The sequence below is a fragment of the Pollachius pollachius genome (genome assembly GCF_949987615.1).
Source record: "Pollachius pollachius genome assembly, chromosome: 19".
NCBI classification, from domain to species: domain Eukaryota; kingdom Metazoa; phylum Chordata; class Actinopteri; order Gadiformes; family Gadidae; genus Pollachius; species Pollachius pollachius.
Window position 1 is genome coordinate 17806119 of NC_136952.1, and position 16756 is coordinate 17822874.

Here is a 16756-nt window from a genome sequence, read left to right on the forward strand (position 1 = left end):
ACCAGCAGCCTCCACCCCATCGTAACCCCCCCCCATCCCACCCCCGGAAGAGCCCAGCCTTCCTCGGCACCTAGCCAACAGTTTTCTATCTTAATTTAGCTCCCTCACAGATATCACAAACCTTCAAGGTGTTACTTAAAAAGAAAAAAAAGAAGGTAAAGAATGTTGGCCATGCGGTCGAGTTCACGTCTCTGTTGACCTCTGACCTGGTTAGGAGTTAGAGCAGTTTGACGGAGGACGGCCGCAGGTTCGATCCCCAGCCTCTTACCGTCATCATCCATGTCCGAGTCTAATGTCTTCACACTCTTAAGTGGTCAAGTTTCCCAAACGTCCTTTTTCCGTGTGATATGTTCCCCGCCCCCCTCCTACACGTACCTCCTACACGCGTAGAAAAGATTGGAATGCGACCTGTAAGGTCAGAAAAGCGTTAAAACAAAAAATGTACAGGGTATAAAGGAGATATTAGACTAAACGTTTAAAATAAAAGCATAATTCTCGCTTAAGAGATGGTATAAACGCAGCATTCTGTGACGCGAACCCTTGAACAGAACGGCTAGAGTAGAAGTGATTTTTTTCCCCCCGTTGGGCACAGGTTCATAAGTGTATTCTGTGGATATGACATGTATTTGATATGGAGAAACATTTGTATTGTGCCTGCTACTGTCAGTGTTAACTTATTTTATACCATACTGCTGAAACTGTAACGCACCAAGCTTCACTTAGGGTGGAGATTATACTAGACACATCTAGCGAGTGTATAACCCATGGCCAATGTAGAAAGCTAAATATCAAGTGAAGACTAGTTTATTATTGCTTAATGATTGAAACTTTGATCACCCATATCACTACAGTATAAAAGTTGTTAGGTTTAGATAACGGGTGTTTAAATGATAACGTAGAGAAGGGATAAATGTTTGCAATCTCCAAATCAGTCCCACTATAAAACAAAGATAAACTGCTTAAGGAAATGACAGCAGACACATAATGCTTTGAATAGTAGGATGCTCATTTGAGTTTGCCAAATCGAATGCTCTTCAGCTTGTCTCAAGGCCTATTCCTAAACCCGCTGGGTGATCTCCCTGTCAATTAACCAACAGTGAAGAACGAGTCAAAGCCTCCCTCGAAATCCTTAAGACCAAGATCCAGTCCTCATCCGTGGGAATGAACCCTGCATGTAGTCCGTAAAGGTCCTCGCACGCACACACACACACACACCTTAGTGTCCTGTTCCCCTGCTGTGGAGATCCCAGGGTCCACGGGCTGTATGTGCACAAGGGGGGGAGCATCTTCAAACCAGTCCCTTCCCCATCGTCCTACTGGTGTGACTCGGTTTGACCGGCATGCGGTGTCTCAGGCCGCAACCTTCACATAATAACCTGCATGCTAATATATCGGTTGTCTTGAAACACGACGGCACCATCAGTGTGGCAGATGGCGAGGAGGATCAGGAGGAGTTAGAGACTGAGGAGGAGGAGGAGGTGGTCCCAGTCTGGATGAGGTGGTGCTCTTTTGAACTAGAAATAGCTTTCCGTTTGCGGTAAGAAAACTCATCATTTTGAATTTATTTTGACGCTGTACAGTCGTGGAAATGTGATTGCCATCAGTATTGTGGATTTTACCAATAACTGGTTTATGACCTTGTTGCTGTATGTGTATTTGAAAATAAATGCTATGAAATCACGGTCTGCTTTTCCACTTAAAAAGAGTGCATGTGCACAGTGACGCCAAGTTAAACATAAATGTTTTAATGGTACTATTTACAAAACAATTCTGATTTGGATTAGGTTAACTGCTGCAACATCAGATGGGTACATCAACATCTTGCTTAACTACAAACGGAAAGTGATTGAAAACAGGTGAAAAATTATACCATAGATTTTGCATAGCAATTAGTTACTGGGAGGAGGGGGGGGCTAGTGTTGACAGGACATGGTATTCTTTCAGATGTCTAGTTCAGGCTGCAGATATTCCCTTAACATGTGAAACCTGAGGCATTGTGTGTGAGGGGGAGGGCTGGAGGGCGTTTCTTACAGAACACGTCCAGTTGTTGTCCAGTGAAGCCAGCGGTGCAGCTGTTGAGACCTCTGCTGTAGCACTAGAGCGCAGACCGAGCAGACCCCGTCCTACAGGCCTGCTTTTGGCATCCTTTAACAAACCTGCTGCTATGTTAGCGATAGCATCCATGGAGCAGGCAGCTCCACTACCTGGCTAATCTGTGGGGCTAGCAGAACTAGCGTTAGCATATGTGGTATCTCAATTGGCTAGCAACAAGCACTATCATATGTGGTTTGTTATTTTATGGTTAGCAGAACTAGCATTAGCATGTGTGGTAGCATGGACGGCTAATTAAATTAGTGTCAGCATGTGCAGTATCCTGTAGAGCTAGCATGGGTGGATTTTGTATGGCTAGTAAACCTAGCGATAGCATGGGTGAGATATGTAGTGCTAGCAGAACTAGCATTAGCATGTGGGGGGCTAAGTGCTCTTGAGACAGCAGTCCTGTATGCCTACTGCCACTTATTATAAAAACTAAAAATAAACCAAAGCAAAAAAGACAACGACAGCAGGGCAAAGCAAACAAGCGCTTGGGCATCGCAGAGACTCAAAAGGAATGATTTACCGTGAAAACAAAAAACATACACGAGTCCAATGTGAGTCAGGAATGACGAGGAACAACAGAACAGAACTTGGCAGTCAAGAAGGCAGCGGCCTCTAGTGGGGAGAGGAGGGAACTACACCCCCCGATGTACCTGTATATCTGGGCGGGGGGGCTCAGGAGATTTATTATTATTTTGTCACTCCACTAAAAATGTACATGGGAATTACAAGCAAACTAGTGAATAGAAAACACCCTTTGGCATACGTGGAGTAGTGGGCTACATAGTGCGCTACGAGAGACACGCCACACACCAGACATCGCTAAGCCCCATGTACATGTTCAGCCTACGACACTAATCACTTTTTATAGCACATTCTTTTATATTCTTTTTTTTTTACATTTACCTTTTTTTCCTGTGACAAAAAACAAAGTGTAGGGAAAGGCTTCTATCTCCATAACGTTCACTAAAAACTGTGAAAAGTATCCCACTGGTGTTTGAATATCAAACAACAGCAGCCCCTTGAGATCTGCTGCTTCCTGCTTCAGAGGTTAATGCGGGGCCTGGGAGGGTCTTCGATGAGGGGGAGGGGCTCCAGAGAAGTGGGTGTGGTCAGAACTGGGGGAGGGGGATGGGTTGCAGCAGTTTATCATCGATGGGTAGGGGCCTTGTGTTTGAGGTCGTCCTCTTCGCAAGGCATGTCCATATCGTCAGAATCCAGCCGGCCGTAGCCCGTTGCTCGGCAACCAGAGATGCTGCGCATCCGGGAAACGACGGCGCTGCTGTCACTCTCCACCTCGGGCTGCATCTCGGGGTCCTCCGACATCGGGAAGTTACGCCGCTCGAACGGCGCCACCGTCTGGAGACAATCACAACACGCTGTCATCAGGGGGGTCTTCAACCACGTCAGCAAAGTCGTTATTCATTAGACCATCGTTAAAGGGCCCCCATTCTACCAGCAGTTATGAGTGAGATTAGAAATGACTGGGCATGCTGGCTGACTGATCTATCCAGTATACATCTAGCTGGACGCGCCCACTTGTGATGTCGGTCTGTCACTGGGCATAATGACAGCATAAGGGAAAGAGCTTGCAATGGCTTATCATTTACACCTGCTGGTGAAAAGAGGGCCCAATAACCACCAATCTTACTTTCGCCTAAACCTTTCTAAATGAGAAAGAATGATGTCCCTGAAACAGTGAACTGGCAGCCATTGAGAGGCCTCAATGTCTGCTAGATCAGTTTGAGTGACATCATTCTTTCTCATTTAGAAAGAAAGATGTCCCTGAAACAGTGAGCCAGCAACCATTCAGGCCTCTCAATGGGATGTAATGTTTCTGAACTATGAACGTTGTCAAAGTGGAGGATGATAAATGACTGGAGCGCCCTTTATAACTCCGGCCGGAGCTGTCGGGGACATGGCTTTGACTTGGATCTATGATTGGATTAAACTCTTGACAGAATCCAAGTTAAGTTGCATTCAGACACTTTTGAGGTCCCTTCTGGCTCAGACCAGTGCTAATGTAGAACTTGGGAGAGCCCTTAAGGCAGTAAAGAAAAGGTACATCTCGTCTGACTCGGGCAGTGTTAAATCAACACAAAGCCTCTTCCTTTAAGGACATAGGAGAGATGCGGATGCCTAGCTCAATGGCACCAACGTGGTGCCAAGGTGGCCTGAGCCCCAGTAATAACCCAGCAGAGAGGAGGCTTGAGCCCCAGTAATAACCCAGCAGAGAGGAGGCTTGAGCCCCAGTAATAACCCAGCAGAGAGGAGGCTTGAGCCCCAATAATAACCCAGCAGAGAGGAGGCTTGAGCCCCAGTAATAACCCAGCAGAGAGGAGGCTTGAGCCCCAGTAATAACCCAGCAGAGAGGAGGCTTGAGCCCCAGTAATAACCCAGCAGAGAGGAGGCTTGAGCCCCAGTAATAACCCAGCAGAGAGGAGGCTTGAGCCCCAGTAATAACCCAGCAGAGAGGAGGCTTGAGCCCCAGTAATAACCCAGCAGAGAGGAGGCTTGAGCCCCAGTAATAACCCAGCAGAGAGGAGGCTTGAGCCCCAGTTACAACCCAGCAGACGCCTGAGCCCCAGTTATAACCCAGCAGAGCTTTAGGCCCAGTATCCCCAGAACGTACCCTCTCCTCGAAGGGGAAGTCTGGCGTGGAGCAGCGCGTGTCCTCGTTGGACATGAGTCGGTGCGAGTCCCGGGAGCAGGGGGTGTGGGGGTTGGAGGTGGCGTCCGGGCTGCCCGGGCTCATGGGCGAGGGCAGGTAGCTGTACTCGTGGAGCAGCGGGCAGTGGCCCGGGTCCGGGGAGGCGGGCTGGGGCGTGGGGGGGTTGGTGCCACAAAGCAGGGGCGTGGTCCGCCCGTCAATGGACTTGTAAGACCTGAACGGACCAGGAGGAACACATGAAGACCTCTTCTCAACATGTTGCAGACATGGCAGGTTAATGACTAGGGTGGCGAGGTGGGATTAGACCGGCCGGCGCTACCAGCATCAGGGGGTCGTGTAGGCCTTCTTTACCTGCTTCCTCTCCTCTTAGCGGGGGCTAGAGCCATCCAGGTCCAGCGAGATCTCTCCTGGTCCTCACAGGGCTGGTGGAGCTGGCTGAACGCCGCATCAGTCAGATCCTCCAGCTACACACACACACAGACACACACACACACACACACACACGTAAGACAGAGCACAGGAACGTTAGACAGGAGAAGGACAGAGCCAAGATAGACGGAGTGAGCAATAGAGAGCGAGACAGAGGAAGGAGCAGTGGAGTCTTACCTCCGTCTCGTTCTCCTCCTCAGCCATCGGCTGGGCCAGGATGTCCACCTCTCGCCAACTGCAGGAAACACAAGAGCACATGTATCACGGCGGGGACCAGGAGCACTGTCCCGGTGTGCAGCAGGCGGCCCTGCCCCCTCGACGGGCCCGTGGTACATTGGGAGCAGGAGGTACCTGGGCGTGAGGATCTCCTTGTACTGGAGCTTCTCCACCCGCGTGGTGGCCGCCACCGACATGGGGATCACGATGTTGTTGATGTCAAAGGAGCTCTCGCCTCGCCTCCTCTTGATGGGCTGCTGCTGGGGGGGGAACACCGCGCTTAGTCTCTGGGGACTACACTAGACCGCACGCTAGGGTAGGCCGTTTCTCTTACATGCAGGTTGGTCCTATTTCTTGAAATTCTCTTTTCAAAAAGCATTGAATAAATCAAAGTCAGCTTTAGAAATGTTGAAGCAGATCATTATTGGTAATTGTAAATCGGCCTAAAGATTCATCTTTACCAATCATGCATCCCAGAATTTAATAAAAAATAGATACAAAAAAGGAATTCAGAACGTTACCCAGTATTTAATTAAAAAAGGTATTCAGAGAATTTCCCAGTAGTTCATGTACAAGTTAAGCATTCCCAGTAGTTCATGTACAGGCTAAGCGTTTCCAGTAGTTCATGTACAAGCTAAGCGTTCCCAGTAGTTCATGTACAAACTAAGCGTCCCCAGTAGTTCATGTACAAGCTAAGTGTTCCCAGTAGTTCATGTACAAGCTAAGTGTTCCCAGTAGTATGAGGCGGGGTCCCGCGGGTCCTACCGGCGTGTTGTGGACACTCTGGCTGCCCAGAGGGGTGGAGTTGTCGGAGGAGGTGGAGAGCTGGCGCGTAAGGGAGCTGTGGAGGGATGAGTGCATGTTGGCCAGCACAGAGCAGGGACTGCCAGAGTCCAGGTACAGCTTGGGAGACGCTGGGGACAAAAAACACAGACACATTAGCAACATCAAGAAAAACCAACGAAGGGCCCCGATGATTGAAGGTAAATGGTCACCAAGTTGCCCCACAAACACCTACAAATTAAAAAAAACTGCAAGATTGCCGTTGTTTGTGTAAAATTATTTTAATGTTCCTTCCCCAGAATGTCCCGCCAAATGGCTTTAACCGAGACTTCTGGGTTTTCAAAACAAGCTCTTTCTCTGTTAAACCCCTTTAGATTCAGTTGCCTTGGTGTCTTAGGCTGAAGAGCTAACTGAGATTTTGGTGATGAAATGAATAGAAATCTACCGATCAGATAAGGACTAAAACTTCAGCCAACTCTGAAGTTATGACGGATATATCTTACAGCACAGACGGCACCAGCAGCTCTTCACTCGTGCGTTTGGTTTCTTATTAACCTCAGAGGACTGCTGCATGGACGTTTGTGTTGTCGTTTCACAGCTATGTATTTAGATGCAATATAACCCTTACTAAACCATTATTTTAAGTGTTTACTGGTGCACTTTTGGCATCTCATTCAATTAATTAAGTAGCAATGCTCGTATACATGCAGAACGGACGGTTTATTTCTGCAGTTAGGCCGTTACTAAACTACCATCCTCAGAGTTGATTGAAGGTATAACAAACAGAAACAGCTGATAACTAAATCCAGGCCTGCCATCTGTAGCGTGAGAACGGTACAGACTAGTGGTGCAACGGTTCACGGGTCAATCCTCACGGTTCGGGACGCAAGTGATCCGCGGATCGGCTGATAAAATAAAAGTTGTGCGTTCACGTGATCAGCGCATGTTTAAAGGATAATTCCGGTATTTACAACATCATCAAGTATCGTAGCGAAATACAGTTTCTGTCGTGTTTTATTTGGCGTTCCATAAATCCCATTGAAACGGAAACCGGAACCTCAGTTGGTTCTCCGTATCAACAGTAGGGCTAGAACCGAGCGAAAAGACTACAACCAGCCCCCCTTGCAATGAGCAATGAGTATTCCAACAGAAATCAATGGATTTACAAAATGCCAAATAAAACACGACAGAAACTGTATTTCGCTACCATACTTGATGAAAAAAAAGAAGATGAGGATGTCTGCATTGCCTGGCGAGAGTGAGGACTCTAAACTCTCCCCAGGCAATGCAGACATCCTGAAGTTAAAGTTGTAAATCCAGGGTTAGGGATTATTTACTATCCATGTTAAAAAGAAGAAGGAATAATGCCTCAGATTGCATTTTTTTAAAATATTGACCATGCATAAAGGAAGCAGGATTATTACCTTATTTTTCACTTTATTTTGTTTTTACACATTTGAAGATTTTATTTAAAGTCACATGTGTCTTTTTATCTTTTTTGTTGTTGTTGATCCGAAAATGATCCGACCCGTGACTCAAAAACCGTGACACGATCCGAACTGTGAGTTTAGTGGTCCGTTGCACCCCTAGTACAGACCATGACACAAAGCCAACGTGATGTGGAAGACCTGGCAACGTCGCTCTGGGTGCAGACCATGGTTATATTCTTACTACGTGTACGGGACTGAAGATCATTTAAGTTGTCTAAAAGCACCTGAGATCTAGGCCATGTTGCTCTTACTGCAAATTCATTTGTATTGAAACAGAGTGTTCTTCTTATTCATTACTTTAATTTAAACGCAAATACGGACGTTGAAACAGCTGGCCTTGAAGCAGGGCTAGGTGTTGCGTGACATTATAAAGGGGTACGCCTAGGTCTCTGGGAATTGCAGTTGACCAAGATTCAGTTGTTTCATCGCTGGATTAGGCGAGTTCACTGTGTTAGCGTTTGGTTTACAGAATTAATCTGAAGCTGAGTAAGACATTCAGACGCCAATTAACATATCTTGGCGTATCACATATATATATTTCTGACATTTGTAACAGTGAGCAGGTAAAAAATAATATATCGAAAGAAATTAGGTTAATGTAATTTGCACCATCTATGGTTTGCCTATTATTTATTATCTTATCGAGCACATGGTTTTAAAAAATAATACAATTGGCTTTCCTATTTTGATGAGCCTGTATCAATACTCCTAACTTTGACAGTGTTTGAAATATTGCAAACACTGCTATTAGCAATATCCTATTCATGTGTATATACCCAACAATTTCTAATGGGTAGGCCTGTGATTTCTGTGTGGCCGGTGTTGACCAGTCAGAGGGTGGGACCACTAGAGGACTCACGGTCAGTCCGGTCCAGCGAGCGTTCCCGTGGTCTCTTGCGGCTGTAGCTCTTGTCGTAGGGCCCCGGCTGTAGGCGCTCTGTCTTACAGAGGGCCTGGCTCTCCAGTCGCACAGGCCCCAGGCTCGTCTCCCCGGGACGCCCCTTCTCTGAGCGCCTCTTAAAGTGACCTAGACCTGGAGGGACAACAGCGTGGCTTTAGATCTGGGTTGGAAGAGGTACTAGTTCTGCTTTGAATTTGAAAGAAGGATTGGGACAAGTATGGATTGGGACTAGCTTGGATGAAAACCTGGTTCTGATCAGGTGTGGCCCTGGTTCTGATCAGGTGTGGCCCTGGTTCTGATCAGGTGTGGCCCTGGTTCTGATCGGGTGTGGCCCTGGTTCTGATCAGGTGTGGCCCTGGTTCTGATGGGTATGGTCCTGGTTCTGATGGGTGTGGCCCTGGTTCTGATGGGTATGGTCCTGGTTCTGATGGGTGTGGCCCTGGTTCTGATGGGTATGGTCCTGGTTCTGATGGGTGTGGCCCTGGTTCTGATCAGGTGTGGCCCTGGTTCTGATCAGGTGTGGCCCTGGTTCTGATCAGGTGTGGCCCTGGTTCTGATCAGGTGTGGCCCTGGTTCTGATGGGTATGGTCCTGGTTCTGATGGGTATGGTCCTGGTTCTGATAGGTTTGGCCCTGGTTCTGATGGGTGTAGGTACTTACGGACTGCCATGAGGGAGCTGGTGAACTTGTGCTTCTCTCTGGAGGAGGAGAGCTTGTGTTTGAGGGAGAGCTTCTTCAGGGGCTTGCTGCGGTCCAACGCCTTGCTCTGCCACTGGCTCTTGAGCACTTGTTGCAGCCGGAGGCCCACGCATACATCTAAGGAAATAAACAGTCGTAATCAGTCATCAGAGACACAGAAATGACCAGGGGGGTTCAACCAGTCTGGGATAATTAAGCAAAGCAAGTAAACCGAGAACAAAGACCAAGTGAACACATCGGTTTGGAGAAAATTATGCCAGGGATGCGTTCCATGGAAAGAGCGGTGAGCTTCTCCATGCTGCCTTTCAGCGGAGACAGGAGATGCTCCCAGATACATGGCATGTGGCGTGTGTGGTGGCAGCTCACCGTCTGAGAAGGAGAGGATAGGGTGGACTCCAGGGTCCAGTCTGGAGAGTCTCTCCATGGTGGGGAGGTCGTACTGGGGGTCTTCTACGGGACTGCTCCTCCCGCCACACATCACGCAGCTGGGGTTCAGCCGGCAACACGAGGGAGCACAGCCAATACGCTGGGTCTGTAACACAACACAACAATATGAACACCCACACAAGGCCTTTAGCATAACATCATGAACCCCTTCACTAGGGTTGTAACACATCATGAACCCCTTCACCAGGGCTGTAACACAACATAACATGAACCCCTTCACCAGGGCTGCAACTAATGATTATTTTAATAATCGATTAATCTGACGATTAATTTTTCGATGAACCGATGAATCAGATAAAAAAAAGAAACATTTGTAATTGCCGCATCTTTATTCAAAAACTGAACATTGCTTCAAATTCACAGTGCCGACTGAAGTGTAATAACATCAGGTTATTGCTCCAACGTCCCGGAACTATTAAAAGTAATATTAAATGATAAAAAAACAAAACAACATACAATGTATGATTTACATTTATATGTATATACCAGTGTTTCCCCTGAAATATGACCGCCGTGCTATCCATTGAACAAGGTACAACACTTTTATATAGGCCTACAGTCCAGTGTTAAGATATGACCAAAATACAAGCTGTGGTTGCTCACACTAAAGCTCGCTGTGGGCGTGCATGAACCATGAACCAACCTGCCGGCGGCTGGCTGTAAACAGTGCCGCGCCTACGAGTCACGTATTAATCGCGCGACTCAACGAATCGATGACCAAATTAGTTGCTAACGCTTTTAGCAATACATTTCGATCGATTTTATCTATTATCGATTTTATCGATTCGTTGTTGCAGCCCTAGCTGTAACACAACATGAACCCCTTCACCAGTGCTGTAACACAACATGAACCCCTTCAACAGAGCTGTAACACAACATGAACCCCTTCACTAGGGCTGTAACACAACATGAACCCCTTTGCTAGGGCTGTAACACAACATACCATGAACAACTTAACTAGGGCTGCAAAACCACCATTGTAAGTATTTTACAATGACAGACAGACGTCCAATCGCGTTACGTACTTTTTAGTATATTTGCATTTTCCTGAAGAAAATTACTTTGCTCTGCTATTATAACCTCAAACACCCATATTAGAATCGAAAATGTGTCCATTGATTCACTGAATATCATCACTAATGAGAGAAGCTTTAATCCTTCATCAAAATCCATAATTTTGAAACAAACTAAAGCAAATCTCTTGCTGTCTGGATCCCATATCTCAGTGGACGTCGATAGACCACCTGACGCTCAATCTGGACAAGGCTGAGCTGCTCTCCCTTCCAGGGAAGTCTTCTCCCATCCAAGCCCTCTCCATCAATTTGGACAACTTGGGCGTATGCTGCTCGAACGAGGAGGCACCTTGGAGGGACACTGAATCAACACCTGTCCTTCACGTCCAACACCACTCAATGACATGCTCCTACAGGGTCACTCTTCATTACCTCAGGAGCACACCCACCCCTCACCCAAAGGGCCATGCAGGTTTTGGTCCAGGCTCTTGTCATCTGGATTACTCCAGAATGCAGCAGCCCGGGTTATCTTCAACCTTCCCAAGTTCACTCCCACTACACCCCTCATCCCTAACCCCTGGGAGGTGGCTGGTGGCTCCAATCCCACCAAGTCACTGGTATTGACTGCCGTGATTTGAATAGCACCGACCAGTCCTACATTCAGGACAGGCTCAAACAATACACCGCAGCCCGTCCACGAAGCTTCGCATCTGCCAAACGGCTTGCTACTCCCTCACTAAAAAGGGGCCATGTACCGCTAGACAACGTCCAGATGGTTTGATGGCTCCAAAAGGAGTGAACGAGCTCACCACTGACATCAGTACAGCGCAAATCCTGTCAGCTTATTGTTATTCACATGTACGTCGGCCTAATATTTCATTCTCCCATCTGTTCCACAATAGTCTATCATATTACATTTGACTTATTTTAAGAAATATGACAAATCTTAAGATATTTGAATTGTTGGTCTCCAATCCCAAAGACACCCCTGGCCTGTTAATGTAGGAACAGGAATACCCGCTATGTGCAGGCTCTTTGTATCGCTATATAGGCTTGAGGTACAGGGTTATTTAAAAATCGAATCAAATTAAAAAAAACCTGATATTACACTATTGGAAAACTCTTGTAAACTCTCCGTTGTGAATGTATCTGCAATAGATTCTGGTGATCTGTTGTACATAAATGCATGAGCTCACTGTCTACATATGTTGGACACTATCATGGAGCCTTGAGATTCGTTAAAAACAGCAAAGCCTTATCTCACCACTGTATGTTGCACTCAAGCGTTAACTGGCCTTCTATTTTTATGCAACGTCTTAGTCACTGGTATGTTTTTATCGACAAGGCGAATTATGTGGTAAACTCCCCTGATATTTGTCACTGCATATGTCCCGGAATGTTTCTCCCATGGGTTACGGTGTCAGGACATGGTGCTTATGACTGGTACTGAAGCTCGGACAGAACTGGATAAAAAGACCATTACGTTTTTTGCACAGTCTACCAATTGCCTCACAATGAATTTAAAGCTGTTAAGAGTTTGATGTTGGACTCCATTCGAAATTGCAAATGTTTGAGTCAATCATCTTAATGTATTTTCACAACTGCAGTTGTGAGTCAGAGACTGCTTGTGTAGAGACCTGGCCATCTTGGCCAGGTCTCTCTTGTAAAAGAGATTTTAATCTCAATGAGACTAACCTGGTTAAATAAAAAAATAATAATCTAGAAGGCGGAAAACATAGCCAAATTCTAGATATCACATTTAGTTTAGTCCAAAACAAGTGGAACGGGATTCAGAGATTAGCTCCAAAGCACGGCTGAACAAATTTGCAGAATGAGTTTAAGTTGGCATGCTTACAAGCAAATGTAAATTAAATTAAGAAAGTATATTTAGAGCCTGCCTTATACGGCGTATACATCTTCATTAGAGATCAATCCATAGGCACAGCTGAGCAGAAAATATACATGAAATAGATATTCATCCTGAATCTAGAGCACAACAACACTAGGGTGACTGCACCTACAACAGATAACTTCACCCGCACTGTGGAACCATACGCACTAGTGGAAACAGTGTTTTTTTACGATGCATACCTACATGCAGACTGTGGGGATTTGGGGTTCAAACCCACAACCTTTAGGCTAGCAGACAAAGACAATGACCACGGAACTATCCTAGTCCTCGTCACCTTAGCAACGGGCGTCTGCTTTATTCAGCAAAAGGTTTCCCTGCAGACATGAAGCCAACATGAGCCCAGAGTTTTGCAGTGAGCAGGTTATCTGCTGTCCGTTTGCTTTGGAAACCAGATGACCTATTTTTCCACTGACGAGTCATAGCCTGTTCACCTTTGTATTGTGTTACACGCCAAGCTGGGAGACTGGACGAGCAGGCTGAGAGTTCATTACCCTGCTCAAAGGACTGGTTAGGCCAGTAGAGTCAGACTGCTGCACCACCACTTCCTCATTCAGGGAGGAAGTGAGAATGAGTTTTCCACAGACTCTGAACTGAGACACTTAACTGGTAGCGCAAAGCATTTCCTCTGTTGTGGGTAGGGGCTCTTTCCCCCCTGTGGGGGCCCATGCACCCACATCCTTAAGACGCTTTGGATAAAAGGGTCCAACAAGTCTTATTGCTCCACACATAACACTGATACTGCCAACATAGCGAATACTCGCCACACAGCATGCAAACACAGGAAATACCATATGCTAAATACAGAACTCCTATACAGCAACAATAGCTTATACTCTCAACACAGCAGGCTGTGTTGAGATGTGGACAGGAAGAGTCTTTAAAGCTACACACATAGCTGCTGTAGAGCCAACATGGACACTCCACACAGCAGGCTAACACAGGATGTGTCTTTAGGCTAAGCACATATCTGCTCTAGAGCAAACATGGGACACTCCACACAGCAGGCTAACACAGGATGTGTCTTTAAGCTACACACATAGCTGCTGTACAGGCAACATGGACCCTAACCCTATCCCAGATTAGGGATGTGAATAACTCCAAATTTTCATGGTCGAATAATCGGTGGGTGGTATGAACGAATAATCAATTATTCGATGTGTGCCGACATTCACAAAGGCAGCCATGGATCGTCGGCAAGAAATCACAGCATCTTAAACGCAAAAAAACAACTACCTGCTAAGTAGTTCCAGTCAAATTGTCTGTTCAGCCATCAAAACGAGAGCTGGTAAATTGTGAAAAATGCATTAAACAGTAATCCGAAAACGCGGTTATATGCTATAGCAGGGGTCGGCAACCCTAGGCACGTGTGTCACCACTGGCACGGTGCAGCATAATCATTGGCACACTTAAAAAATATATATATATTTTCTTTTATTATTATTGTTTAAAAAATTCACAGCACAATGCGGCAGCATAATCATTACTACAGATTTTTTTTTGCCCTTTATTCTGTTTTGGGCATTTCCTCCCAGCGCAAATATGTTTAAATTAGTTACAGAAAGCAATGTTCTTAATTGGATAAATTGATAGTTTTTAAACCTATGTTGTGAGTAATAGAGAAGAAAATATTTAAAATATTGTTGCAAGAGGCCTGTATGCATCGCCTTCACATGGTTTTGCAAAGCTGCACATGTCTTAAAGATATTGATGTGGATGGTTCCAACATTCTCATATATTCTCATTTTTTACATTTCTCACAGTGCAAATATGTTTTTGAATGAGTTTCTGAAAATGGTGTTTTAAGATGGGACATATGTAATTATAATTTGTAAGCCCATGTTGCAAATAAAACAACCAAAAAACATTAAAATGTTAATGCATGATTGTGGACTATATGGAAATAGTACAATTCCAGGTCTTCTGGAAATGTTTTTGGTCGCTATGTCATAATTCAGCTTAATTTATTGTTGCTTAAGGCACACTCATTAACGAGAAAATGTCAAACTGGCACTGCATGTTGAAAAGGTTGCTGACCCCTGCCCTATAGTATCTGTGGTATAAAGGAATCGCGGCAGTCTATACTTTCAACATAAAGTGTACATATTTATAATTCGAAATTTGTACCAGCCTTTATACCAGAGATACTCTAGGGTCTATAGCATATAACCGCGTTGTCTGATTACAGTTTAATTCATTTTTCACAATTTACCAGCTCTCGTTTTGAAGAATAATCACCTCGCCATTCGATTCAATGGGAATCGGGACGGTCTATACTTTCAACATAAAGTGTACATATTTATAATTCAAAATTCGTCCCAGCCTTTATACCACAGATACTATAGGGTCCATAGCATATAACCGCGTTTTCTGATTACAGTTTAATGTAACAGTAAACTGAAAACATCGCTAATTAACACCGCAACTGCAAATTAACCACACGGAGATAACCATGGCAACCGGTCAAACAAATTTTCTTTTTGCGATCATTCTGCACGCGCATCCGCCGTGTTGATAAACAAATAATCCCCCTATAAATGAATGGTCTTAATTAATTGTTTATGGCAAGTGACCATGGTATAAGCAGGATAACGCCCCTGGACACCTGTCCAACATTAGTACCGTCCGTTAATTCTTGTTTATTTGAATTGGAAAAATGGTAACGGTCCAAATGTTAAAAATCGACTATGACCCTCGGGAACGAATAATCGAATATTCTGACCCATTCCTATCCCAGATACTAGTAACTTTATTATCAAAATCCCGTAAACCATGGTCATAGCTATAAGATGTCAGATCAACGTATGGAAATATCTGACAATTAGCGATTGAAGAACAATCAGTTCTCTTTAGATTAGTTTATACGTTTACTTTTAAATACTTTTTTTGTCTTTAAAGGCTGCTGGAACTGGATAATGAAACCCCAAGGGATAGATAAAGGACCCAATTCATATTGGTGTAAATGGCTTCTGACGAAGTACTTAATGTAAGTCACTTTGGATAAAGAGTCTGCTAAATGCCCTAAATGTAAATAATCTAAACATTTGTGCGGGAGTTCAGAAGGTTCCTTCGGAGACGAGCTCCTCAGCAAGGGTTTGCAGGTGGAGAGCGTACCTTCCCGTGGAGGTGCGGCACAGTGCTTGGCTGGAGCAGCCTCCGTCGCCGACAGCCCACCAGGGGGCGTGTGCGGGCTGCTACACAGCTGCTGTCAGGCGCTGCTGCTGGCTGCTGCATCTTCGGCTCTGTCGACTCCATCATCCTACGCAACACAGGGAGACATGACAGTCAATACAAAACCTCTTACGTCACTCTGCGCACGCACACACGCACACACACACTAACAGAATTAGTCTCAATGCAAGTGCAGGTAACCCATCTATACTGTTTAACACTAGACTTCTAAATGAGGGGTGAGTCTGAGCGAAAGGAACAGGCTAGCAATGTTTTACCCCATTATTTACAAACAACAATCCTCCTAAATCAAACATGTACGGAAACTCGGGGCCCAGCACGAGGATAGCCCTGCTTATCAGCCATTTGCATTTAGTGGCCGAGCTGTTTTTGGGCTCGGTGGGCAGTGCTGATAGCAGTTATCACCGGGAGCAGCACCTGTTAAGGACACCGTTGACCGGTCGGCCATTTTGGCCCCTCCAGGGGCTGGGGTCTGAGGAGGAGGTGGGGGCAGTGACAGGCTGCTCCGAGCTTCCATCCTGGACAGAGAGATAAGAGAAGTCAGCGACCGACGCCTCCACCAGCAGCGTACGTTGACACAGTGGAGGTGGAGCAGTGCTACAAACGCCTTTTCACCAACACACTCTTATCGTCTGCCAACATGAGGTCTAACTACCACCATTCAACTGATTCAATAACATTAAGAACAGCGTTACTCGACTACAGAGATTGCAAATACTCGTCAACTTGTTGAAGTTAAAAATTATATGGTCTTTGCTACTCAGAGAGATAAAAAAAAAAATAACATAGTCACAGCAATATTCTGAGGTCCTGGGCAATAGCACAGAACATGAAATCAATTCTGCTTAAATCTTTCTGCTGATGCTTGTAAATAACCCCAACAGTTTCACCTAAAAGGAGGTTTTGTAAG

At 45.6% G+C, this 16756-nt stretch overlaps 1 protein-coding gene across 3 annotated transcripts in view; it reads right to left on the reverse strand.

Moving 5' to 3' along the window:
- Positions 1-1724: 1724 nt before the first annotated feature.
- The window catches only part of LOC307090545 (KAT8 regulatory NSL complex subunit 1-like), a 39038-nt gene continuing 24006 nt past the window's right edge, over positions 1725-16756 (reverse strand). For 2 of the 3 annotated variants that reach the window (XM_079757250.1, XM_079757249.1), the window contains 11 exons: positions 16264-16364; positions 15769-15913; positions 9652-9817; positions 9247-9402; positions 8546-8719; positions 6179-6327; positions 5549-5673; positions 5375-5432; positions 5120-5232; positions 4730-4982; positions 1725-3456 (listed from right to left, as the gene is read on the reverse strand). In XM_079757250.1, coding sequence (XP_079613376.1) covers positions 3247-3456; positions 4730-4982; positions 5120-5232; positions 5375-5432; positions 5549-5673; positions 6179-6327; positions 8546-8719; positions 9247-9402; positions 9652-9817; positions 15769-15913; positions 16264-16364 — 1650 coding nt within the window. In that variant the 3' untranslated portion in view covers positions 1725-3246. The remainder of the gene's footprint in view (positions 3457-4729; positions 4983-5119; positions 5233-5374; positions 5433-5548; positions 5674-6178; positions 6328-8545; positions 8720-9246; positions 9403-9651; positions 9818-15768; positions 15914-16263; positions 16365-16756) is intronic. The other variant, XM_079757251.1, reaches the window with a different exon arrangement.